This window comes from Melospiza georgiana, chromosome W (assembly GCF_028018845.1).
Source record: "Melospiza georgiana isolate bMelGeo1 chromosome W, bMelGeo1.pri, whole genome shotgun sequence".
In the NCBI taxonomy this organism is placed as follows: domain Eukaryota; kingdom Metazoa; phylum Chordata; class Aves; order Passeriformes; family Passerellidae; genus Melospiza; species Melospiza georgiana.
The window spans coordinates 1,338,401-1,364,431 of NC_080464.1; the positions used below are offsets into that span (position 1 = coordinate 1,338,401).

Genomic DNA, 26,031 nt, shown 5'->3' on the forward strand with positions numbered 1-26,031 from the left:
GAAGTAGAAGAAATACTTACTTTGTCAAAGATCTCACGCACGTTGGCTTCAGACTCACCAAACCACATAGTGAGCAATTCTGGCCCCTTGATGGAAATGAAGTTTGCCTGGCATTCATTAGCAATGGCTTTGGCCAGGAGTGTCTTACCACAACCAGGTGGCCCATAGAACAGAACCCCTTTAGATGGGGTCATGCCAAATTTGAGGAATTTGTCTGGGTGTTCCACAGGATACTGAAAGAGAACCAAACAAACAAATTAAAACCTAGCAATATAAGCTAGAACAGGACTATATCTTAGAATCACATAATTGTTTGGGTTGGAAGGGACCTTCAAAAATCCTCTACTCCACACACAGGGACACTTTCCACTAGACCAGTTTTGTTTCTGCTCCTACCAGAAGCACTACCTGAGATGACTTGTGCAAAGCATTTGGCAGAATCCCACATGACATCGTGGGCTCTTAACTAGAAAGATTGGGATTTGATGGTGTGCTGGTTTGACCAGGAAGAAGTGGGAATTTTGGGATGCTGTGGTCAAACCAATGGGTGCTCAGATTTTGATATTGGCACCTGATGTGGCCAGTGGGGTTTGGACACACCTCTGAGAACACACAGGGGTTAAAAGCAGAGCTTTGTCCCTGGGAGTTTCTCTTGGGACTTTGAGGGAAAGAGGTCGGATCTCCCTCCCCCGTCCAGCTGCTGCTGCTGGGTGGGGGAGGGGCAGCCATGTGGTAGGCCTGGGGCTGGACAGAGATGGGGGGGTGAGGAGGCCCTTGAGGATGGAAGGGTGGAAGAGCACCAATAGACATCGTGCAGCCAACCTTCCCCCCCCCCCCCCAGGAGAGAGAGAGGGACAGCCGGCGACGGAATGTGATAGCAGCCAGCCCAGGAGGAGAAGGGGGGAGAAGGTGCCCAGCAGGGCAGCGTGGAAGCGTGGAAGTGCAGGAGCTCTGGGACAGGCAGAGACTGACATTTTTAACCCTTTTCTTACATGATTGAGACCTTGCGAAAGGCTGATCCTCCTGGTGCTGAATAAGAGAGATAAGAGATGAGATAACAAGGACTAGGCCCGAGGGAAGTGGAGAAGACTGGCTGAGTGGGGGGAGAGATGACGGAGTGGCCTTTTGGCTGGAGTTTTCTTGTGTGGCCATAGACTGAACCAGTTTTATTCCTGTGACACAGAGACTGCATTTAGGGGAAGGCAGTGCCTCAGAACCAGGAGGGTTCAGTGTGGGTACCCCTCGGCCCCAGGGGGTGAAAAAATGGGGGGGACAGATGTCCCGAAGGAGAGACTGTGCCTTTTTTTGGAGTGAGACAAAGCATCCTTAAAAGACAACCCTAAAAGCAGCTCTGGTCCATGCACAGTGGTGAGAGCACTGGGCATGGAAGGGAAGATGTCACGATGGCAAAAGGATTTTCCGGGCGGTGCTGAGTAACATGGAAGCACACGAGGCTTCAGCGTGTTTCCAGGGGAAGCCTATGGTGCAAGAAGGACTCCTCTTCATGAACTGAAGATTGAGTATTCTAAAGGGTGGTGCTGGACTGAGAGTTGGTGATTTGGGGGAATGTATGGCATTGGGAAATTATGGTGGGGGGGAGGAGGAAGGTGCTTTTGTAAGGTTTTCAATTTTTTTTTTTCTTTTCCCTTATAGTTTTTTTCTTCTTTTCTTGTAGTTTAGTTAATAACGTTTTCTTTATTTCTAAGCTGGAGCCTGCTTTGCTCATTCCTGGTCACATCTCACAGCAGACACCAGGGAGAGGGTATTCTCATGGGGGCACTGGCTCTGTGCCAGGGCAAAACCATGACAGATGGGTGGACCACTCAGTGGATAAGGAATTGGCTGGATGGTCACACTCAAAGAGTTGCAGTCAACAGCTTGATGTCCAAGTGAAGACCAGTGAAAAGTGGTGTCCTCGGGGGTCAGTGTTGGGACTAGCACTATTTACCATCTGTGTCAGTGACATGGACAGTGGGATTGAGTGCATCCTCAGCAAGTTTGCCAATGACCCCGAGCTGTGTGGTGCAGTCAACACACTGGAGGGAAGGAATGGCATGCAGAGGGACCTGGACAGGCTTGAGAGGTGGGTCTGTGCAAACCCCATGAAGTTCAACAAGGCCAAGTGCCAGGCTGTGGATGCTGACAGTTTAGTCAGAGAGAGAAACAGATAACTTTCCCACGCATCATCCTGGGGAAGTTGCAAGAAAGCTCAGAGAAAAAATTAAAACAATTCTTATCTTAATCTCTCCACCTGGTGTTTGTGAACATGTGGAATGTTTGTACATGATGCTTATGGTAAGATAAAATAACGTGTTGTTCCTAATTAACCAATGGTGTGAAGGGTGTTGTTTAAGGACCAATCAGGTTCTGGGTGAACTATCCTGTCTATAAATATGTGCAGTTTCTAATAAACCTTGCTTCAAGCCTTCTAAGAAGCATTGGAGTCTGTGTTGTCTTTTCCTTGATGTTCCTAACTCAACAGCAGCACAAGGTCCTGCATCTGGTCAGGGCAATCCCAAACACAAGTACAGGCGGGGAAGAGAATGCATTGGGAGCAGCTCTGTTGAGAAGGACTTGGGGGTGGTGATTGATGGGAAGCTCAACATGAACCAGCAATCTGCATTCGCAGCCCAGAAACCAACTGTGTCCTGGGCTGCATCAAAGCATGGCTAGCAGGTTGAGGGAGCAAACAGCTCTTGTGCAGGCACATCCTGCAGCAGAGCAGGAGATTGCAGCAATCAGTGAGTTTCTAAAGGCAGGGTAACACCAGGAGACCGTCAAGACACATGTGGAGCTTGAACAACAGCAGCTGACTCAGCACGGGCCGGGCCAGGAGTGACAGCAGCTGATTTAAGCTCAGTCTGTCACTCACAGAGGTGAACAGCTCAGGTGCAGGAGCCTTCAGGGAGCACGAGAGACCAGAAGCATAGCAAACAGGACATGGCATGTCAGCCAGGGTGGGGTGCAGCAGTTTGCACTGCAGTTGACAAGGAAGGGCTCCTCTCAATAAGAGGGCCAACATAGTAGCAGTACCAGAGAGCAGGAAATAGGAGCACCAGTTAATGCCAAGGGGCAAGGGAAGCCCTTTCTTTCCCAGTCTTACTAGTGTGAGCTCCCAACGTTATGGTGATGACACTGTAGAGCTTGTTCCCCAGTGGCTGTTGGAGTTGCTGCACCAGTGACAGACCTGACAGTACATGTAGCTCTGCAGGCCTCTGGTTGTAAGGAGTGCCTGATGCCTATCTGGGAAGCTGGGGCTGAGTCATCTCCTCTGCAGAAGGTGTGTCCCTGTCAGGGAGCTATGTCACCAGGTCAAGGAGTTATGTGAGGAAGCAAGCAGACTGCAAAGCGTTCATGAAGATGAGAAAGTGATAGGATATTCTCAGAGACCCTACAGACTCAGGAGTTTCAGCCCCCCTCTACATTAGAGATGCACGCAGGCTCTGTATCATGTCTCAAGAAATTCAAAGTCAAAAGAATGCTGGAAACTAACCACTCTGTACAAGGAAGAATTCTCTTTTTCCTCCTGAAGACTCGCTATTAACAAACAGGTTTAGTGCCCTCTAAGCCAAGGAGCTGGGTAAAGGCTTCAAGCAAAGCAGTAATATATCTTAGTTTTGAGATCTTGCAGGGAAAAAAAAGCTTGGGAAGCAGCTGAAAAGAAGCTGTTTGTCAGATGCCAGAGCAAAGGACTACAAGCCTACTTAGGTATGGCCAGATGGTGTCAGTTATGGATTGACAGTTATGGAGTACTGGCAAAACCCTTGTGTGATCCTCCACCGGAAAATACCTGGTATGGACTCCTGAGAGTCAGAGGGTCTTTGAAGCCCTAAAAGAACCTTAATGACAATGCCTGCACTGTGACTCTCACATTTGAACCAAACCATTTGAGTTATTTGGGCATGAAAAGATGCACCTGGCACTAGGGGGACTGGTGCAGCATTTGGGGTCATGGAAGCAGCCCGTCCAAACAATTGGAACAAAAAGGAAGACAGGACATCACCAGCAGGATAATGTTGAGCTGCTTAAAGTAACCACTGCTTTGAACTCAGCCATGTTTCTTCAGGCTTCAGAAGAAGCCCAGAGACCTTTGTACCATGACTGCCTGGTTAGACAAGTGTGTTCTGGCAGACCGGATCTCAAGAGCAATCCCATCCAGGACCAGGAACTGCACCTATACACCAGTGGGAGCAGCATGGTATGAAACAGAAAATGGGCAGCTGGATATGCAGTGGGAACCTCAACTCAGACAATAGAAGCCAGGCTTTACCTTTTAACACATCAGCACAAAAAGCATAAGTAATGACTTTACAATGAGTGCTAGAAATCACTGAAAGAGTAAACAGATGGACTGATTAAAAATATGTTTTTGGAATAATACACATCCATGAAACAAAATGGAAGGAAAGGGGATTGTTATCGGCACAGAAGTCTCCTATTAAGTACAAAGAAGAAATTAGTAAACTACTACAGAGTGTGTAAAACTCAGAAGAAGTGGCCATGATGCCCTTATAAAGCCCATCAGTTTGGAGACTCCCCAGTTAATACAGGGAATCAATTAGCTGACAAAACAACTAAAGAGGTTGCTGAAAAAGGTATCCTTGCGCTAATACCTACCAAAAAGTTGAATGTCTGGGAACAAAACAAAATTATAGCAACCAGGACAGGCAGTTAGCCCCATCATTAGAAGCTATGGGAAATCCCAGCAGGTGATTGGTAACCTCATGTGGGCAGGTAATTGTACCTCCACAATTAATGTATAAGATAACAGAACTAAAACATCAGGAAACACATTAGGAAATAGAAAATATGGTGACTAGTTTATCAAGGAACATAGTTAGCACAAAGATGACAGAAAATAATAGATTAGTTGCTGAAAAATGTGTGATTTATTTTGCAAAATAATCCCAAGAAAGGAAAAAGGCCACTGTTGGGATAGTAAAACAGGGGAATTCACTAGGTGATAAGTGGGAAATTGATTTTGAAGAACTGCCCAGGCAGAATGGGAACTGGTACATTTTGGTATTGGTAGATACTTCTTCTGGATGGCCAGAAGCTTTCCCATGTTGTACCAACAAGGCAAGGGAAGTCTCAAAAGATTTGCTGAAATTAATATTTAATAGCACTGGAACTAACTCTTTTAAGTCTTAAAAGGTACAACACTGTCAACAGATCATTGGGGCTAGACTTGCCTGTACATCCTTTCTGACCGGGAGATACAGTGTGCATCAGAACCTTGAATTTTGGACCAATCCAGGAGAAGTGGAAGGGACCATATCAAGTCCTCCTGGTAACCTACACTGCACTCAAGGTAAAAGGAATCAAACCCTGACTTCATGACATGTGGGTAAAACCAGCAACCACACATTAAACACAGCAGAAACAAGACTGACTAACACCTTGGAGATTTTTCATCTAAATCCTATAGTTTTAGGTATAGAATGTGATTTTCTAGGGGGATGCTATTTATTGGACCTAGATGAAGATGATAAATAATTGCATATTTATAATAATAGAAACTATGACCTTAAATTCTTGGAAGGGGAATATGGTCCTTAAGTCAGATTACAGAATGTAACTTCTATAACAGCTTGTTTACCAATACCAACCTCTGCAGAAAATCCAGTTCCATGGGGAACTTTAGTCAGCAATTTGACAAAAATCTGGGAACACATGTGAGAAGGATACGAAAACTATAGTGGGATGGATATAAAAATCCATCTTTACTCCTCAAATATTTACCTTTAGGAACAGACTAGCTATACACAATTTGACTCTATAAATGGAAGCTTTAGCAAATACAACTCAATTGGGGTTTGCTGAAATAAATGACCAATTGCAAGGCACAACTAAAATGACCTTACAAAACAGATTGCCTTTAGATCTATTGCTACTACATGAACATGGAGTATGTGGATACTTGAATTTAAACAACAGTATTTGTTGTGTGCACATTCTGAATGTGACTGCTAAATTGGATTATCAGATAGAGAGGGTAAAATTAGGGACAAAATTAGAAAGTAACTGGTTAAATAAAATATTTAAAGGACTTGCATTTTCTCTGAGTGGTTGGTTGGCCTCATTTTTGCAAAGCATAATTGTGATCATAGTAATAATTGTGATTACAATGTTTGCTTTAGGTTGCATAAAAAACATGATTGCTAATGCAATGCAAGGAACTTACACAATGTTATTAAAATGTTATTAAAAATCAAAGTGAAGCTTATGAAGGCTTAAAAAGACAAGCTTCACAAGCCTCAAAGGGGGGAATGTTACCAGATGAAAAATTGTCTACACCTGGTGAGCTAAGACAATGCTTGTTCTTCAAAACCCACTGGCCTACAGAACTGCACAATGCCCATTGTGTAAGAAGGAGAATTGGAAGTTCACCGGTCCCAGTGCCCTGCCAACTTGACCAGGTCAGGTATTACATTGGGGTCCCTCAATCACTAGAGACCACCAGAGACCCCCAGGACAAAAGAACACATGTGTAAAGGGGAGGGAAAACGTGTTAATGATTTCTGGAAAATTATTATCATATGTATGTTTATTCTGGGACAATCAATGAATATGTATGTAAAATACAGTATATAAACAGAAACTTTCCTGTACTCACTGTGCTCAACTTTAGGAGGAGCTATCCCCTCATGCATCCGGCCAAATAAAGAATGCCTGCTTCTTAATGCTACATTGGTGTTAAGGAGATTTTTATTTTACCATATTTTTGGTAACAGAATTATGTTCTGCTTGACCTCATACTAATAAACAGGGAAGGCCATTTTGGAGATGTAAAGGTTGGGGGCAGCCTTGGCTGTAGTGACCATGAGATTGACAAGTTCAGTATCATGTGAGGAAGAAGCAGGGCAGCAAGTAAGATTGTAACCATGGACTCCAGGAGCGCTAACTTTAGCCTCTTCAGGGATCTTCTTGGAAGAATCCCATGGGAATAAGTCCTACAGGGAAGAGGAGTCCAAAAGACTTGGTTGATATCCTCCTGGCTCAAGAATGGTACATCCCAATGAGCAAGAAATCAGGCAAAGGGGACCCAAGCAAAAGCAGGAAACACAGGAGATGGAAGCAGGGTCAGGCCACTTGGACTGAATATAAAGAGGTTGTCAGAGTAAGTGGAAATGAGACAAGAAAGGCCAAGGCCCATCTGGAATTAAATCTGGCCAAGGATGTCAAGGACAACAAGAAGGGCTTCTTCCAATACATCAGTAACAAAAGGAAAACTAAGGATAATGTGAGACCATTAGTAAATGAAGAGGGGACCCTGGTGACAGAGAATGCAGAGAAGGCAAGGCTACTGAATGTCTTCTTTGCATCAGTCTTCACTGACAAGACCAGCCCTCAGGGATCTCGGACCCAGGAGACCAGGGTAAAGGAATGTTGGAAGGAAGATCTTCCTTTGGTCAAGGAGAGTTGGGTCAGAGAACACCTAAACAAACTTGATATTCACTAGTCCATGGGCCCTGATGGGATGCATCCACGAGTGCTGAGAGAGCTGATGGACACCAGAGCAAGGCTGCTCACAATCAGCTTTGAAAAGTTGCGGCAATCAGGAAAGGTGCCTGAGGACTGGAAGAAAGCAAATGTCACCCCAGTCTTCACAAAGGGCAATCAAGAGGACCCAGGGAGCTACCAGCCAGTCAGCCTCACCTCAATCCCTGGAAAGGTAATGGAGTTCCTCATTCTGGAGGCCATCTCTATCCACATGGATGACAAGAAGTTGATCAGGAGTAGTCAGCATGGATTCACTAAAAGGAAATCATGCTTGACCAACCTGATTGCCTTCTACGATGAAATAACTACATGGATGGATGAGGGGAGAGCAGTGGATATTGTCTACCTTGACTTCAGCAAGGCTTTCAGAACTGCCTCTCACAACATCCTCATAGGCAAACTCAGGAAGTGTGGACTGGATGAGTGGACAGAGGTGCATTGAGAACTGGCTGAATGGCAGATCCCAGACAGTTGTAATCAGTGGCACAGGGTCTAGTTGGAGGCCTGTCACTAGTGATATCCCCTAAGGTTCAATACTGGGCCCAGTATTGTTTAACTTGTTCACCAATAACTTGGATGAAGCGGTAGATCCCTCCTTAGCAAGTTTGCTGACAACACAAAGCTGGGAGGAGTGGCCAATACCCCAGAGTGCTGTGCAGGCATTCAGAAGGACCTCGACAGGTTGGAGAGATGGGCAGAGAAGTACTGTCTGAAGTTCACCAAGGCAAATGCAGGGGCCTGTGCCTGGGGAAGAATAACCTCAGGCACCGGTATAGGCTGGGGGTGGCCTGCTGAAAAGCAGCTCTGCAGAGAAGGACCTGGAGGTCCTAGTGGACAACAAGCTGTCCGTGAGCCAGCAATGCCCTTGTGGCCAAGAAGGCAAATGGGATCCTGGGGTGCGTTAAGAAGAGCATTGCCAGCAGGTCAAGGGAGGTGGTCCTGCCCATCTACTCAGCCCTGGTGAGACAGCATCTGGAGTGCTGAGTCCCATCCTGGGCTCCTCGGTACAAGAGATACATGGAGCTCCTGACGTGGGTCCAGTGGAGGGTGACAAAGATGATTAAGGGACTGGAACATCTCTTTTATCAGAGAAGGCTGAAGGAGCTCGGCCTGTTCAGCCTTAAGAAGAGAACTGAGGGGGGGACCTCATCAATGTGTATCTGTATCTGAAGAGAGTATCATCAAGAGGATGGACCAGGCTCTTCTTGGTGGTGCCAAGCAATAGGATGAGAACCAACAGGCAGAAACTGATGCACAGGAAATTCCACCTGAACATGAGGAAGAACTTCTTTACTGTGCGGGTGACTGAGCACTGGAACAGATTGCCCAGAGAGGTTGTGGAGTATCCCTCAGTGGAGGTATTCAAGAACTGTCTGGATGCAATTCTGTGCCATGTGCTCTGGAATAACCCTGCTTGAGCAAGGGGATTGGACCAGATGATCCACTGCAGTCTCTTCCAACCTCAACCGTTCTGTGACTCTGCCCCCCTGCTCTGCTCTTCTGAGACCCCACCTGGAGTACTACATCCAGTTCTAGGGCCCTCAAAATAAGGATGTAGACCTGTTGATGCAAACACAGCAGAGAGCTGATCAGAGGGCTGGAGCACCTCTCCTATGAAGATAGACTGAGAGAGCAGGGGCTGTTCAGCCTGGAAAAGGCTCTGGGGAGATCTTAGAGCAGCCTTCCTGTACCTAAAGGATGCCTACAAGAAAGCCAGAGCGGGACATTCCACAAGTACATGTAGTGATAAGACAAGAGGGAATGGCTTCAAACCGAAGGAGGGTAGATTTAGATTGGATATTGGGAAAAAATTCTTTACTGTGAGGGTGGTGTAGAAGTCCATCCCAAAATCCTTCATTTTTTGCCTCACAATTGTCATGAGAAAAGACTACCGAAGAGTTAAAAGTGCTGAGCCGGTTGGGAAAAAAAGTCTCCTGCTTATCTAGTGTGTTCACAAGTGATGCTTGCAGAACACGCCATGCTCTACTCGAAGGGGGCATGCTGCCCTTTTCTGGACAATTGAACTGGACTTTCTTCCAAACTCCTGAGCTGGCTGGACTGAGCTCTGGGGTGGCTCCCCCCCGCTCCATGAGAAGACCCCTCTTGCCTGTCTTCAACCACCGTGACAGACCAACAGAGATGCGAATACCCTCGTCAAGGAACCAAGAACCCCTCTGGCACCCTATTGACACCCCCATGGCACCACCATGGCACCCCCCCGGCAACCTCCTTCCAGAGACTGGAACTGTACTCCCTCCCAACTCAGGGAGGGGGAAAACTTAACGTACATGTGAGCATTCAGCCATGAAAACAATGGACTTCTCCCCTCCATGGAAACCTAATTTCAGTTACCTTCCCCCAACCAAGAACAGTATATATATTGGGGTTCGGCCCGACTGTCCTTTGAGATCTCCCCAAGACGTGTACCAGCGAGTTTCGGCGGCGGGACCCCGAAGACATCACGTCTTGGTAGCTATACCCCATTCCCTGACCTTCTTTCCTCCCTTTTTTTTCCTTGTCTTACCCTTCTCTTCCCCGGATCCCTTAACCAAACGCATATTTAGCTGTGGTTATAATCAATAAATTGCACCTTGCTGATTTGTTACTGCAAAACCCCTGTGCCTCTTGTTGGTTATTTTTGCACCCAAAAATCATTCGTCACCCGTTTATTTTGGGCGGACCTTCACAGGTGGTGAGGCACTGGCATAGGTTGCCCAGAGAAGTTGTGGATGTTCCATTCCTGGAAGTATCCAAGGACAGGCTGGATGGGGCTCTGAACAACCTGGTGTAGTGGAAGGGGTCCCTGTCCATGTGTATTCAGTTTGCATGGCCTGGTTTTGGTAGCGGGGGGGGGGCTACAGGGGTGGCTTCTGTGAAAAGCTGCTAAAAGCTTCCCCCATGTCTGGCAGAACCAATCCCTGGCAGCTCCAAAGATGGATTTGCTGCTGGTCAAGGCCGGCCCAATTAGAAATGGTGGTAATGCCTCCGTGATAACATATTTAAGAAGAAAAGTTATTGCGCAGATGTAATTGCAGCCAGAGTGGGGTGAGAATATGTGAGAAGAAAAACTATGGAGACATCAAGGTCAGTGGAGAAGGAGGGGGAGGAAGTGCTCCAGGCACCAGAGCTGAGATTCCCCTGCATCCTGTGGGTAAGACTATGGCGAAGCAGCTGTCCCCCTGCAGCCCATGGTGTGAGAGTCTGTCCAAATTTTCCCTCATCTGCCTCACGATCATCCTTGGGAGACCACTGAAGAGAAGACCCCCCCCTGTCTAAAATATCTGGCTCTGAAGGAGAAAAGTCACATGCCAAGGGCCCTGAGACCTGAAAGCTCAGTGTTGAGCTATTGTTTTCACAAGTGTATTTGCTGTATGCTAAGAAGAGGGCACCGTGCCTCGTTTGCAACAATAGCAGCTTTGAAGCTGTCCCATCTCTTGGCCTGGCTGGACTTCTCCTGAATTTCGGGTGGTCTCCCACCGAAGACCCTCACCTGTTTTACAACCACCGTGACAGACAGACTGAGATGTGAGAAGCTTCTCCACCAAGGACTGAGACATGAAACTCCTAAAAGGCCCCTCTGCTCCTTCCAAGGACTGGGACTGAAACCTCTAGCCCGGGGGAGGTGTGTGGGGAGAGGCAAGCTGACCAAAGCGAGATGTTTGCCTGCAGATTGTGACCACTGAACCAAGAAAACAATGGCTCTCGCTTACTGTTGAGAACATAGACTACCTGTTACATCTGTTCCCTATTGTATCTGTTTCCCCCCCCCTCACAATTTTCAGTAATAAAAACCTCTGAGTTAGCTAGAGCCTTTGAGATCTCCCCAGCGCAACAGGCGGATCCTCGACTGGACTGGACCGGACCAAAGGACTCCGTCTCTGCGTTGGTAGCTATATCCCCTCTCCCTCCCTCTCTCTCTTTATCTCTTTTCTCTCCCTTAATCCCTCTATCGCATTTTTGCTGTGGTTATTTCAATAAAACTGCATTTGTTTTGATTATCACTGCAAACCCCCTTGTACCATGTTGGTTTTTGCACTCTGAGATCATTCCTACGAACCATCAGGGTATCTGTTCACTAGGACGGATCCTGACACATGGAGATCAATGGGGATGCAGAGATCCACCTGCAGTCTGTGGAGGACACCCATGCCAGAGAAGGTGGATGCCTAAGAGGAGGCTGTGACCCAATGGGAGGCCCATGGAGAGAGGAGCCCTTGCTGGAGCAGCCTGTCCTTGGATGACTGCACCCCATGTAAGAGTGATTCAAGCTGTAGCAGTTTGAGGACTGTTGCCCATGGGCTGGACTCACATTACAGCAGTTCACATTTAGCTGTTGCTCGTGAGATGGACTCATGTTGGACAAGTCCATGGAGAACTGTTGTCGCAGACATTTTTCCACAGAAATCCTTTCTTTTAGATTTCTGCATCTTCTGGAAGGCAGAGGCCTCAGAGGGGAAGGTAAACAATTGTTATCAGCTGCTGTGGAATGCAATAGGATTCACCTTGATTGGCTCATTTTCTATGTTTATAATTAAGGGCCAATCACCAGTGCAAGCTAGGGGACTGAGTCCCTGGACACAACTTTGTTATGGATTCTTTTCTTTCTATTCTTAGCTTAGCTAGCAGCTCTGCAAACCTCTCTCTATATTCTATTTAGTATAGTCATAATGTATTATATATCATATCTTAATAAATATGCCTTCTGATCAAGAAACAAGATTCACCGTCTCTCTATCACCAGCCGCGCCCACTCAGGTGCGGTAATAAACTGTCTCCCATGGCGAGGGACCCCACAGTGCAGCAAGGGAACGACTCCTCTCCGTAAACAATGGAAGAAACCATGGGTAATGGACTGACCAAAATCCCCATTCCCTGTCTCCTTGCACTGCTGGGGTAGGAGGTAGAGCTGGAAAGGAGGGAGGGGTGGGGGGAAGGTGTTTTTTTAAGGGTTCATTTTACTTCTCATTGTCCTGCTCTGATTTTTTTAGCAATAAATTAAATTCATACTCTAATTAGAGCCTATTTTGCCCACTATGGTATTTGATGAGTGATCTCTCCCAGTCCTTGTCTCAACTCATGAACCCTTTGTTAAATTTTCTTTCCTCTGGCTGGCTGCAGAGAGGAGTGAGAGAGCAGCTTTGGCGGGTGCCTGGCATTCAGTCAGGGTCAACCAACTACACCATGGCTGGGGGGTTTGGAATGATCTTTGAGGTCCTTTCCAACCCAAATAATTTCGATTTCTGGTGGGTTAAACACAAGAGTCTGCCTGCTCAATGCCACTGGTGTTTTTAAATGGGCACTGGTTTAAAAAGCATCACAACTAAATTGTAAAGCCTATGAACTAAGTGCCAGTTCAGGTAGTTTCCCAGCACATTTAACCCCAACTTCAGTCTGCCCCTGCAAAAGCAAATGAGAACAGCTAGCTCATTATCTAACCTATTTTCTCTGCCCTCCAAAGACAGTCAAGATGTCTGATGTGAGCATTTATCCTTCCAACATGATCAGAGATAGGTGATGATTTTAATGACAGAAGTTAGATTGAAAAGTAGATTCTTTTATTCACAGACAGGCTGTTTCTACAGTGCAACTGAAAGCAGGGATGTATCAAACCCAAACCACCCCAATTCCACAGACCATTCATGACTTTGTTCCAGCTTCTCCTTTCATAGAAGGCTTCAATTACTTCTCACCTCTATGCTAACACTGCTGCAAAGTCAAACTTCATAGGCTCTCTGCATGAGAATCTTCATCTACTTTCTAGCATATTAAAGCCATCACATAACAGGATTCTTGGCAGCAGTGCTATTGCTAGTCTCCACTTAAGAGAAGCAGAACTGCTGCTGTTCCTGCATGTAGCACAACACCTACCCAAGATGTCCCTGTATACTCCGCTCAGGAAAGCCTGATGCTGCTTCCCAGCACCTCCCTCTCCCCAGGTTCACTAAGATGGAACAGCATGATATTTTCAGTCCATTACATGAAAATACCATATAAACTTTGCATTTACCCTGGTCACAGCCCAAACAGGAATGTGCAGAGGTTCAGAATTTTATTACTGTCCTGGTTCTGGCCAGGACAGGGTACCACCTCACGTCATGCGGGGGGCAGAGGGAGGGGGTCCCTTTCGGTCAGATAGCATGAAACAAGCAGTTGGGGATAATGTCATGTTCCCTATGGTGAGTACTCACACGTGAATCATTCACCTGTCCTGTACACTGTTATTAATACTGTTCATTTTCTTATCTCATTGCTGTTTACAGTAAATTGTTCTTATCTCAACCCATGATCTTTACCTTTTCGGCCTCCAATTCTCCTCTCCATCCTGCCACAGGGGAGGGGGGAGTGAGTGAGCAGCATGTGGTTTGGAGTGTTTCAATGGGAACACTAAATTGGGGAATACCCTTCCTAAACCATGGCAATCATTATTTTTCAAGCTGACTAGGAAAAAATCTGTTGGAAACCTTACCTGTACAAGTTCCTGGAGTTCTCTCTTTACATCTTCTAAACCCCCAATATCTTCCCAGGTAACTTGTGGCACCTCCACCACTGTCTCCCTAAGAGCAGAAGGGTTGCTCTGGCTCAGAGCCCACTGTTGTTAGAAGAAAAAGCATTATGTCAATTCTAATATTTTATGTTCACTTGCTTCAGATAAGCAATTAGACATTGCACACAAAAGAAAGAAGGGTACTCCTCCATTACCCTGAAGTCATCCATGGTCACAGCCAGTGAGTTCATCACTTCAGCATCAATGGTTTCATCTTCTAGGTCTATGAGATCCATCTTCTTTCTGATAGCCTGAAGAGCGGCTTCTGAGCAAAGAGCAGCCAAGTCAGCGCCAACATGGCCATGGGTCTCGTTTGCCACCTGAAAGCAGAGCATTAACTATGACTCAGAAACACAAGCAAGCACTCTGCAAGGGCAATGCATGCTCTGGTCCCTCATTCAGAGGTGCAACAAAACTCTGAAGGACAGAAACATTAGTGCTTTGCTGCAAATTCAAGATAAGTGCTATCACATTTAGCAGCAACACTGCTGTTCCACCTCTTACCTGAGAAAAAATTTGTACTGGAATAGATAGTGTGCAGAAAGATAACCCTGAAGACTGCAGTTCTTCATTCAGGACAGAGATTAAATCCATATAGTATTACTACAATGTTCAGCCAGCTCTGTGAGTGCTGTTTCAGACTTGCTTTATTTTTAAAGAGAATGCCACAGCAAACAAACACAGGACAGTGGCAAGGCACTTCCAGACTGGACTGGTACACATTCATTTCACTTAGCCACAGCATTCTTAACTAGCAAGTGAGGATTTTTGGTCACTGGTAATCTAGTTAGGAGGAAGCTCAGAGATCACATATTTGCTTGGTTTCACACTGTCCTAAATGAGCAGAGGCAAGCTTTTGTAATAGCATGCTACTCACCTGTTCCAGATCCACATCATCAGCCAGTTTCATATTTTTTGTGTGAATCTGCAGAATCTCCAAGCGCCCAGTGGCATCTGGGATACCAATATCTACCTCTCTGTCAAAACGACCTGGGGAGTACAAGCACACGTTGAGTTGCTGATTCTGCAAACTAAGGGAGCTATAGTTGATATCTTCCTTTGACATAGGAACTTGATGACAAGCCACCAAAAAATTCAGAAAATGCTAGAGCTTTGGGTTTCCCTGCAGCATCAATCAGCACAGTAGCAGAGTCAGATCAGAGAAGGCAGAAAGGTTTATAGCAATTTAGGGAAAGTGAGACTACTGCATTAAGTAGAGTTCAGGATTATATCAATACAGAGGATTTCTGTTTTTTTCCAATCCTAATTTATAGGAAAATATGCTATCCTAACCAACACGCCATGGGACATTTTTATTTATTTCTACCTTTGTGTCCACAAATACTGAGAGATTAAATTTTTCAGAACTTTCACAGCAGCATCCAAGTGGTGAAAACCATGAACTGCTCCAATATCTGGGGAAGCAGGATACTCATGTATTACTGTAATATTACCTAGGGCATGTACATCTATCATTTTCTTCAAGCTATAGCTGTGCATTCAAATGCCTCACTAGACATTTAAGAGGCCATTTTTCCTGCAAATTTTATTTTACCAACTGGTCATACAACAGACGTTCATTTACACTGAAAAGTTTTGAAAACCTGAATCTCAGAAACTACCAAACTTTTCATCAATAAAAGATAAATGGGACAAATCAGAGCCTCCTGCAACCTGAGGCATGAACAACCCCTTAAGCATTTAGTCCTGAAATAGTCTGAACTAACTGATGCAGTGAAAAAATGTGCTACCTTCTAAGTATTTTATTATTTCTACAAGTTCTAAACTAATAAAGCACAAAAGATTAGACCAAAAGCTGAAATCTAGAAATTATTTCCAAACAAGTAGCTGGAAAGAAGCTTATGTAACACATAAGATGTTTAATATTCATTTCTACTCAGTCTTTCCAAGGCCCCTGAAGCACAGTCCATAACAAAGTATCTGATACACAAAAAAAGAGATGGCAATTATGGTTACCAAATCGCCTGAGAGCTGGGTCAATGCTGTTAGGTCTGTTGGTGGCTGCCATAACGATCACATGTGCTCTCTGTTTCAGTCCATCCATAAGAGTCAGCAGCTGAGACACAATGCGACGTTCCACCTCTCCGTGTGTCTGTGGAGAAAGTAATATCTAGACCAAAAGCTCTAAAACACAGCACACATGAGCTAGTACTGCACCAAAGCAGACAGATACAACAGACATGAGCTGTTAAGAAACGTCGTGAACTACATCAGATTCTTCTGATATCCAAAATCTGACATCCAACTGCTTTCAAGCATTAAGTGAAATACTGCTTTACCCTATAGTCAAATGCAGAGACTCACGCTAGCTGCTACCAAAAAGGATGCACTCCTTTACATTCTAAATGCTTTCTTTACCTTCTCTCTTTTAGGAGCAATGGCATCCAGTTCATCAATGAAGATGATGGCAGGAGCATTCTTCTCTGCTTCTTCAAAGGCTTTCCTCAGGTTGCTCTCAGACTCACCAGCCAGCTTGCTCATGATCTCAGGACCTAAAAAAATAGAAACTCTGGCACCCAGAAGAGAGGCAGCTAGCCCCAAAAACATGCAGCTGAATTTTTTTTAGTACAAGGTTCACATGTATCTATATTTCAAGCCAAAGCAAATACTATCAACCAAGTTCATTACATTTACATCTGAAAAGGCAAGACCAGCATGCAGAATTACTTACTATCATCATTTCAGTGTTTTCAGTTTAACAGAATGTAACACTAGCCAATGAGCTACCAATAGCTGCCTCTTCCCTTACCCTATTTCACACTTGGTGATCTTTTCTGAAATGTGCCACCACACAGTTAATGCTCACAATGGAAGCAATCAAATTATTTGGTGACAAGTTATCAGGGTAGGAAAAGAAAAAGCTGTAAGATGCCAAAGCTGTCTATAGCATGCATTACACAGGTATGCATTTACCTCTATAAGATTTTATAAATGAGATCAAAAAAACCCAACTGTTGGGAGGAATGAGTTAAAAAGCAAAACACTGGTGAGTGCTCAAATGACCTTGCAGCTGAAAATAACCCTTGATAAGCCTGTGTGAACAGTAGTCAGTAATCCTCTGGCATGAACTAACAGTGCCCATATCTCTGCTTGTGTGCCCCTGTGCAGGTATTGCTTCAGGGATTCCTTCCGTTATTTAGGTAATGGAAATAAATTTACTCTATGTTTTAGCCATGGGTTTATGGTTGCCCTGGCTGCCTGACTGTATTGATTCACACACCAACTAACCAACCAACAGCAACAAGCCACCACCAAAAAAAAAACAACACCCCAAATCCCATCTCCTCTCAAAGAATAAATAATAAAAATGTGTAACCACATTAATCCCAGAAGGAAGGCCAGCATTCCTCTGAGATCGCCTACAGTTGCTGAACACTAGTGCAGGGTCACAGATTTATTCTGTTTTTACAGATTCTCCATCATGCTGAAGGGAGTGGTAATGAAGAAAAAGTATGCTTCTATAGGATCCAAGAAAAAGAAACCTGACCCTTGGAAGTGCAAGGCTGCCAGCTGACTGAAGCGGGCCAGCTGCAGAGACACTGTTACAAGCAGTACTAATTACAGGCGTCATGGATTGTCAAGCAAATTGTATTCTATTTGCCATCTGTATATCAGTTGTCTTCTGTTAAGTGGGCACTTTTTCTTATCTCTTTCACAACCACTCCTCCCTGCGGGAGAAATCTGCTGATAACAGGCTATTGAATGCCACTGCATGACTGATAAGAACTATAACATCCCATTGTGAGATGCTCCACCCAGAGGGGAGAGCCAAGCATTGCTACCCAGATATAATCTTGAGATTCTGGAACAGCAGCACTGTTTTCTCCACTGGATTTCCCAGAGAAACAGCTGCCTCTTCCACTAGATCTTCAGAGGAAGACTGCACCCTTCTTCAGGATCCCTGCTCCAACAGAACCACACCTGACACTCCAGGAGGACTACAGCCACATTTCCAATTGGACTGCTACCAGCACCCTGATCAACAGGGAGTCAGGTTGTGTTCTGACTCTATCAGCATTGTTTTGGTTTACTGCATTGCTTATTTTATCTTTTAAAAATTTTCTTCCCTAGTAAAGAACTGTTATTTCCTGCTCCCAAATTTTTTGCCTGAGAGCCCCTTAATTTAAAATTTATAGCAATTCGGAGGGGGGGAGGTTTACATTTTCCATTTCAGGGGAGGCTCCTGCCTTCCTTAGCAGACACCTGTCTTTCCAAACCAAGACAACAGGTAACTCACCAATTCATACCAACTTCATCTACAACATTGCAGCTCCATGCTTGGGACTAGCAGACAGAGAATGCATCACTAACTCTGACAGTGTTATTTGTATTATGCAACAGAAATACAAGTGTCTAAAATGTCCGGATCATTAGTGTTATGAACAAAAATTCGGTTAATATTTTTTTTATGAGAAAAAGTTTCAAAAAGGCAGCCAGATCACTGGCCCTGCCCAAGTTCTGTGTGTTTTGTTATTGTAATCACGGGTCGTTGAGGCTAATCGCTCCTTTTGTATCAGCAGAGCCTTGCCCGAGGCTAAGTTGTACCTTTCTCATAGTGAAGACACCTGAGAAGGTGGGGGGGGTTATGCAAAGTGACTCCAAGACCAATGCAGCATGGTCCCCCACTGTACTGAGAAGACCCCAAAAACAACGAGCCAAATAAGAGTTGAGAGACTGGAGTGATGACTGGATGTGAGGAGCAGAGCGCTGGGCCTGCAGAGATGCGGGAAACCTTCATCGTTCCTCACCCTGTCCTCGAGATCCCCCGGGCCAGGTCTGGGAGGGAGCGAGACCCAGACCAAGGTACCATCTGGCAGGGATCAGCAGGCCCTAAAGGCTCCCAAGAGGATCTGATCCCCAGCTCTGCCCCTGGTGGACAGAGCTGTGCATATCCTCCTCCTCTGAGTCGCCTTGGGAGAGACGACGGACGCTGCAGACCCGTCGAGCCGCCCAATCCTGAGCTGATCACTTTTAATAAAGGCATTAAAAAGGAGAAGAAGTCTCCTGGCCCTGTTTATTTCAATTAGCATGCAGTAACACCTTCCACATACTTAGAAAGTATATGACAAAGACAACATATGGCTAAAACCAGTCCGTTTATATCTGATATCTTGAGATATAAAGCAAGTCACTTCCCTACTACTGCTCACTGCTATACTGTGCTATATACTTCTTTGCTTTCACCTTCATGGGTTTAAGTGACTGAAATCAGAGAAGAAAAGCATCAATCTTTAAGTACAAATGTTCAGTTATTCCAACACTGAATGTAAAATGGCACAGAAAAGCACTGAGGAAAAGTCACAGTCTGATCTTTACAGGACATAAGCCAGTATCCACCTCAACTGCTACAGATGAAGAATGATCAATAGGAAGTTCTGTCACTTGTAGCTAAGTCCCAAGGTACTCATAGCTTTCAGGATAGTTCCTCACAATTAATATTATATGAAACGGAACAGGTCTTGTGCTTTATTTGAGGGGAAAAACAAATCCACTGCAGATCAGCTTCTTTTCTGAATGGAACATGCTGGCAGCAATAGAAACAAGTGTCCTGCACCGATATTCATAGAATAATCTCACCACTCTCAGCTCTGCCCTCAACAACATATGTGAACACTAAGCCAGACAGACTCCAGGTCCCTGTATTACAAAGCTGTCTTTCCAATGAGCCAGCTACAAAACAATCAAGCTTAAGGGAAGTGCCACTGCAGATAACACAAATGGCCTCACAAGTGTCCCCAGATGCACACTTCAAAGAGATAAGAAAGGATGTCAGGGAGACAGCGTGGCTCTACAAGCCCTATTGACACCATTCCTTACCATAAGATGGACGAGTGAGCACACAGCAGACCTGGGGCCAAAGCAGCCACAAAACTTACCATTGATCAGGAAGAAGAAAGCCCCTGTTTCATTGGCCACCGCTCGGGCAATCAGTGTTTTACCAGTGCCAGGAGGACCATACAGCAGGATCCCACGTGGAGGCTGAGGACAAAGGCAAGGGATTTAGGTGGTGAGTATCGGAATGCCTAAGTAGATTCACAGCAAATCTGTAAGCATTTGATAAAGCCAGTCTGAAATTGTGATGCAATCTTATGCAACAGCTGCCATGTCAACATTGCTATCAACACCCTTACTACTTCACACAACACACAACAAAAACCTTGCCAGTAACTGGCAGCTCTGATTCAAAGCACCCCTCTGCTTTGCAAGTTGTCAGTACTTTAATCTGTGTCCAAAACATGTAAGGAGATACTTTCCTAACACCAGCATTTAAAAAAGCCCCAAGCATAAGCAAACCAACCCCCCCCCAAAAAAAAACAAACCCAAATTACTTATTCCCCTCCCAATACGTCATGAACCTCTGATATCAAGTCATCCTCAAGGGCAAGCCCACTCATCTACCTGGTGCACATGGGGACATACCTTCACCCCTATGGCCTTGAAGAGAGCAGGGTGTCGGAGGGGAAGTTCCACCATTTCTTTGATTTGAGCCAGCTGCTTCCGGCAGCCACCAATGTCATCATAGCCCACTTCATTCAGTGACTCCTCTTCATCCTACCCAGGAGGAAATACATTAAACATCTGAGTTAAAACAGTAGCTCAACAATCCATCCTAGTCTACAGAACCCAGGTTTTTGCTCATTGCCATTTCTTTGATGTCTTGAGATTCTCATTTTCAAGTCTTTCTGGTATCTTCTACAACTGTTTCTTAGCTCTCTCTTCCCAGACATGCAGAGGGAAATTCCTCACTAAAGCCTACCCTCTTGAATGACAGCCTCTGCTGCCAGGGCCCCTACAGACTAGTGCAAAACAAGTTGTGTGACCCTCTGATTTGGCTAGCAAAGATGATAAGAATGAAGCTCAGCATAAAATATTCTTTAAACTCTAAGTGGTATTTCTAACTACCTGACATAACCTAGCTACCATTCAATTCTCCAACATAGTGTTTTCTCTTGGGATTGACTCAAATTAACAGAAAATGTTACAATCCAGATGTGCAAATAAGACCACCTGTAACCAACTCTTTCAGTATAGCTCTACAGGATTCATTCATTTGGCTGTCCAAATTTCTACTGGCCTTAGTTATCTGTAACATTAGGCCATGCTAAAATAAAACAACACAGCCAGGAATCTCAGAGGGGCTCAGTCCAAGTCCCACAAACTGGAACTGCTATACTTCAATCAGGTTGCTCAGGGTCTAGCCCTACCAAGAGCTGAAGGTCTCCAGGTCTGGAGGTTCCTGCCCTCTCCAGGGCTTCTTTCAGGGTTTGGAGAAACCTTTTTCCATTGGGAATTTTCCTTGATCCGGCTCGTGTTATTGCTTCTAGTCCTGTCCCTGGGTGCAGTTCTTGGGAGAGCCTGATTATCCACACCTTCCTATCAGGCAGTTGCCAGTAACCCTGAATCTTTGCCTTCCCTTCTTCGTGCTGCATCAACCCACTCTCAGCTGTTCCTCATTCATTCTGACCTCCAGCTCCTTCATCAATTTTGGTGGCCTTGGCTGAACTTGCTCCTATCTCTGTTGTATCCTGAAGAACCCAAACTGGACTCATCTAGTGCCCAGACATGGCCTCACAAGTGTCAAACAGAGGTGAATTTTTTTGAAAAGGTAGAGCTAACTACAAGCTAAGACTCACCCTGATCTGCAGGCAGTAAAAAGGCACTTACTTTATGAAGCATACAGTCACCTTAGCCCATTTCTGAGATTTCCTACTCTGTAACAGTAAGGTGGCCAAGACCTGACACACAATCCACTCAGGCTGCCTCAAGCTAGGGACACTCAAGGCTAGAAATCTTAAGGGACTGGGAGGAAAAAAGAAAAAAAAAATCCATAATTTACACTTCAAATTTCTCACTAAAAAAGTACCAATTGCTTTCTTTTCACATGGCATGAAATTCAGCAACATTGTAAGCCCTCCCTGCTAGGTATCAAGGGAACTTTAGAATTAAAAGATGAATCTAAGTCCAGCATGAGATATATGGAAGCAGATGCAAAAGAGCTGCTGCCAAAGTATGGCATCTCGTCAGCAAACCTATGCACTGGTGCTATCTCAGCATATGAAGAAGGATACTGGAAGCACATTTCTCTATCTTCAGCAGCAGCTCATCTCCTGAAACCAGAGGTTTTAATCATTACATTCAATACACAAAATGCCAAAACAGGAACTGCAAACACTGCTGCTCTTAAGGAGTGTCACTAAAACAGATTTCAGACAGTGGGGATTCAGTAGAACTGCACAGCAGGATTCTGCTCACCTCTCTTTTGATGGGCTCTCCCTCACAATGGATCACTGTGTCTGGAGCCACTATGCAGTATGGGCTTGGATCTGTCTCCACCACTTTGAACTCCACTGCACGCATCCCTCCACGCACCAAGAAGATGTCACCTATAAAACCCCACATTTCAGTAGCCTGCTGCAAAATGTCAACCCTTGTACTACCAGCAGCCCCAGAGGACAATGAAGTGAGCTACACAGGTATACACTGCTGGCATTTTTAACACTACTCTGCATTTTAAATTCAAGAGCTGCATGGACTGTGACCACTCAAGCACCATCAAATTTCATCAAAAACAAACAGCAAACAAAACCAGCAAACAATAGAAAAATAATATTCTGCCTAAATACAAAACACAAAGGCAAGGTATCACAATTCTTTTCCATCCAGTTTCAATTTAACATTTCTAAAAATGGCAAAAAGCCTTTATTTAATCTAAATTAGTTTTGAAGTTATTATAACTAGATTGGTTGACTCCAAAAAAAAAAAAAAAAGAATAATACATGATATTGCACTATGAATCCTAGGTAAACTGGACTACAGGAGCTGGATAAATTCAACTTGTGTATATATTGTATTAGGACCTATTTGTTCCAGCAGAAGTGCTACTAGCACAACTCTAAACATATATTTGCTTTTTATGCACTTTCCCAGTTATTAATTAAATTACTTTGGAAAAAGTGCATTTAGTCAGGGTGCCAGCTAGTATATCTAACCCATTGATTAATATGTGAGCAACTCCCAAATCCCATCAAGTGGTAGCAACTCAGGAGAAAAATCTCATTAAACTGACTTTGACCTAAGCCTTTTTTGATGTCCTTCCATCCCACGTAGCAAAAAACCACAGGAGAATGTCTTGGTGTCATCTGGAATAAGAGTTCATTTTCTTCTGAGTAGCTGGTATAGTGCTGTGTTTTGGATTCAGTATGAGAATAATGCTGATAACACACTGATGGTTTTGGTTGTTGCTGAGCAGTGCTTACCCTGAGACAAGGGCTTTTCAGTGTCTCATGCTCTGCCAGCGAGGAGCTGCACAAAAGAAACCAGGAGGGAGCACAGCTGGGACAGTTGATCTGAACTGGCCAAAGGGATATTCCACACCATAGAATGTCAGGCTCAGTATGTTAACTGGGGGTAATTGCCCAGAAGCCACATATTGTGGCTCGAGGATGGGCTGGGCATCAGCCAGTGGGTGGTGAGCAACTGTATTTTGCTTCACTTGTATCTCTTGGGTTTTATTCCTCCCTCCCTCTCTCTATTCAATTATTATTAGTATTATTATAATTAATATTATTAAACTGTTCTTATCTCAATCCATGAGTTTTACTTTTTTTCCAATCCTCCTCCCCACTGAGAAGGAGGGAGGAGTTGTGAGCAAGCAGCTGAGCTGCATGGTACTTAGTTGCTGGCTGGGATTAAACCATGACAGAGAACTATCAAGCTGTTCTACCAGCCAGCAACAGATATCACTCTTTCCTCTGAAGTTTAGGAAAAAATTAAATCCACAACAACAAAATCTTACTCTACAGTCATTAGTCTAATGCTCCATGGAGATTTGTGCAAGCTTCCAGAAATTCTTTTTATTTGGTATCAGGACTAGCTCACATTCACTGCCATCAGGACTTCAATAACAGGTGCTATTACCTTTCCTGATGGGTCTGTAAGCTTCCAGGAAATATGGCTTGAGATAGACCTCAAACAGATTCCCTGTGATCCCTTCTACTGTGTCATCAATTGGTAACACATGGATACGTTTGCCATATTTCACATCTGGGCAAGGCTGGATGCTGCAACAGAAGAAAACTTCAGTTAACCACTATCATGCTGGACTTAAACCCAAGTTTGAGAAAGGCAGTGATGTCCCTTCTCAGGCCAGTATAAATGCCAGAAAGGACCCTCCAAAGCCCTATGGAGACTTCCCACGGGCATAAGAATGCTGACAAGGCAAAAATCATGCCCATCAAAGAGCTAGTCTTTTCAACACATGCTTTCCTTCACTCCTCTCAGCCCTATCCAAAACTGCTGAAGGGTTTAGTACTATCTCCCCCCTCCCCCGCTGTTCTGAGGCTCCCCTTTGCTGTGCCCAAGATACATTCACAAGTTACTAATGCAGCCTCAAGACCTGTAAGAGTCATGAGCTAACTTTTGTTTCAACACATGCTCCTGCACCTGGGTCAGGGCAATCCCAAGCACAAGTACAGGCTCGGTGGAGAATGGATTGAGAGCAGTCCTGCTGAGAAGGACTTTGGGGTGTTGGTGGACAAGAAGCTTGATATGACTTGGTTATGTGCACTTGCATCCCAGAAACCAACTGTGTCCTGGACTGCATCTAAAGCAGCGTGGTCAGCAGGGCAAGGGAGGGGATTCTCCCTCTCTGCGCTTGTGAGACCCCACCTGGAATATGGTGTCCAGCTCTGGCCCCCCCCAACATAAGGAGGTCATGGACCAGTTGGAGCAAGCCCAGAGGAGGCCACAAAGATGATAAGAGGGCTGGAGCCCCTCTCCTATGAAGAGAGGCTGAGAAAGTTGGGGCTGTTCAGCCTGGAGAAGAGAAGGTTCCAGCAAGACCTTATAGCACCTTCCGGTACCTGAAGGGAACCTACAAGGAAGGCTGGAGGGACTTTTCACAAAGGCATGCAGTGACAGGACAAAGAAGAATGTCTTCAAACTGAGAGAGAGATGATTTACATTGTATAATAGGAAGAAATTCTTTACTGTGAAGGTGGTGAAGCCCTGGCACAGGTTGCCCAGAGAAGTTGTGGATGCCCCATCCCTGGAAGTGTTCAAGGCCAGACTGGACAGGGCTCTGAGCAGCCTGTTCTAGTGGAAGGTGTCCCCACCCATGGCAGGAGGGTTGGAACTAGATGATCTTTGAGGTCCCTTCCAACCCAAACCATTCTGTGATTCCATGAGCTACTGCTGAACTAGCTGTAAGGGAAAGGGAATTGAGAGGAAATCTTTGTTCCTTCCTCTCTTCCTCATAACTTAGAATAGAGCTCCTGTTGCTGATAAACCTGATTCTGAACAAAGGTTCTCAGTACCAACCAGGGATAGCTAGGCGTCTGTCAATCCCTTTTTGTGGAAATTAATATTTAGGTTAAAGTCTGAAGGCCCCTTCCCCCCTTTTAAATAAAATTTCAGCTATTATTTTACGACATAGGCCAACAGCCTACTGTAGCAATACATCAGAGCATCAAGCTGCGTCAGAGGCAGAATACTCAAACTGGCTTTGCCAGCTAAAAAAAGCCTACGGGCAACTGCAGCTGAGCGCGCAAGTTTCATATGCTAGTTTGTTAGAGACTATTAGGAGATTCTGTAACTACATGCTTTACAGTGAGGATATAGTAGAAGAGTAAATGAAAAGACAGACTGACCCACAGAAGGAAAACAGCTGACAGACTACAAGCAGGAAGTGATTGGTGCATGAATCTGGATTTTGGCAGAAACCAAGCCAAAGAAATTAACACAATAAGTACTTCAAGATCAGCAAGAAAAACTTTGAGTGCAAGAGGTGTGAAAATTCTCTGACGCTTGCAATGAAGCCAAGACAATCAGTAACACACCTGAAAGGCTGAGAACTGTTACAGACAGTCCAAGCAGAGAAGGGGACAGCACTGCCTGAACTGTCACACTAGAAATGACTCCAACAGTAACCTCATATAAAGTAAGGATTCACCTTTATTTTAAAT

General features: G+C 44.9%; 1 protein-coding gene across 1 annotated transcript in view; it reads right to left on the reverse strand.

Moving 5' to 3' along the window:
- The window catches only part of LOC131095409 (transitional endoplasmic reticulum ATPase-like), a 48,225-nt gene that overhangs the window by 14,417 nt on the left and 7,777 nt on the right, over positions 1-26,031 (reverse strand). Inside the window, exons 4-13 of the mRNA XM_058043104.1 lie at positions 23,987-24,129; positions 22,322-22,452; positions 20,489-20,620; positions 19,945-20,047; positions 16,427-16,560; positions 16,025-16,160; positions 14,925-15,037; positions 14,203-14,367; positions 13,970-14,092; positions 21-233 (exon numbers count right to left, since the gene is read on the reverse strand). Of these exons, the coding sequence (XP_057899087.1) occupies positions 21-233; positions 13,970-14,092; positions 14,203-14,367; positions 14,925-15,037; positions 16,025-16,160; positions 16,427-16,560; positions 19,945-20,047; positions 20,489-20,620; positions 22,322-22,452; positions 23,987-24,129 (1,393 nt within the window). The remainder of the gene's footprint in view (positions 1-20; positions 234-13,969; positions 14,093-14,202; positions 14,368-14,924; positions 15,038-16,024; positions 16,161-16,426; positions 16,561-19,944; positions 20,048-20,488; positions 20,621-22,321; positions 22,453-23,986; positions 24,130-26,031) is intronic.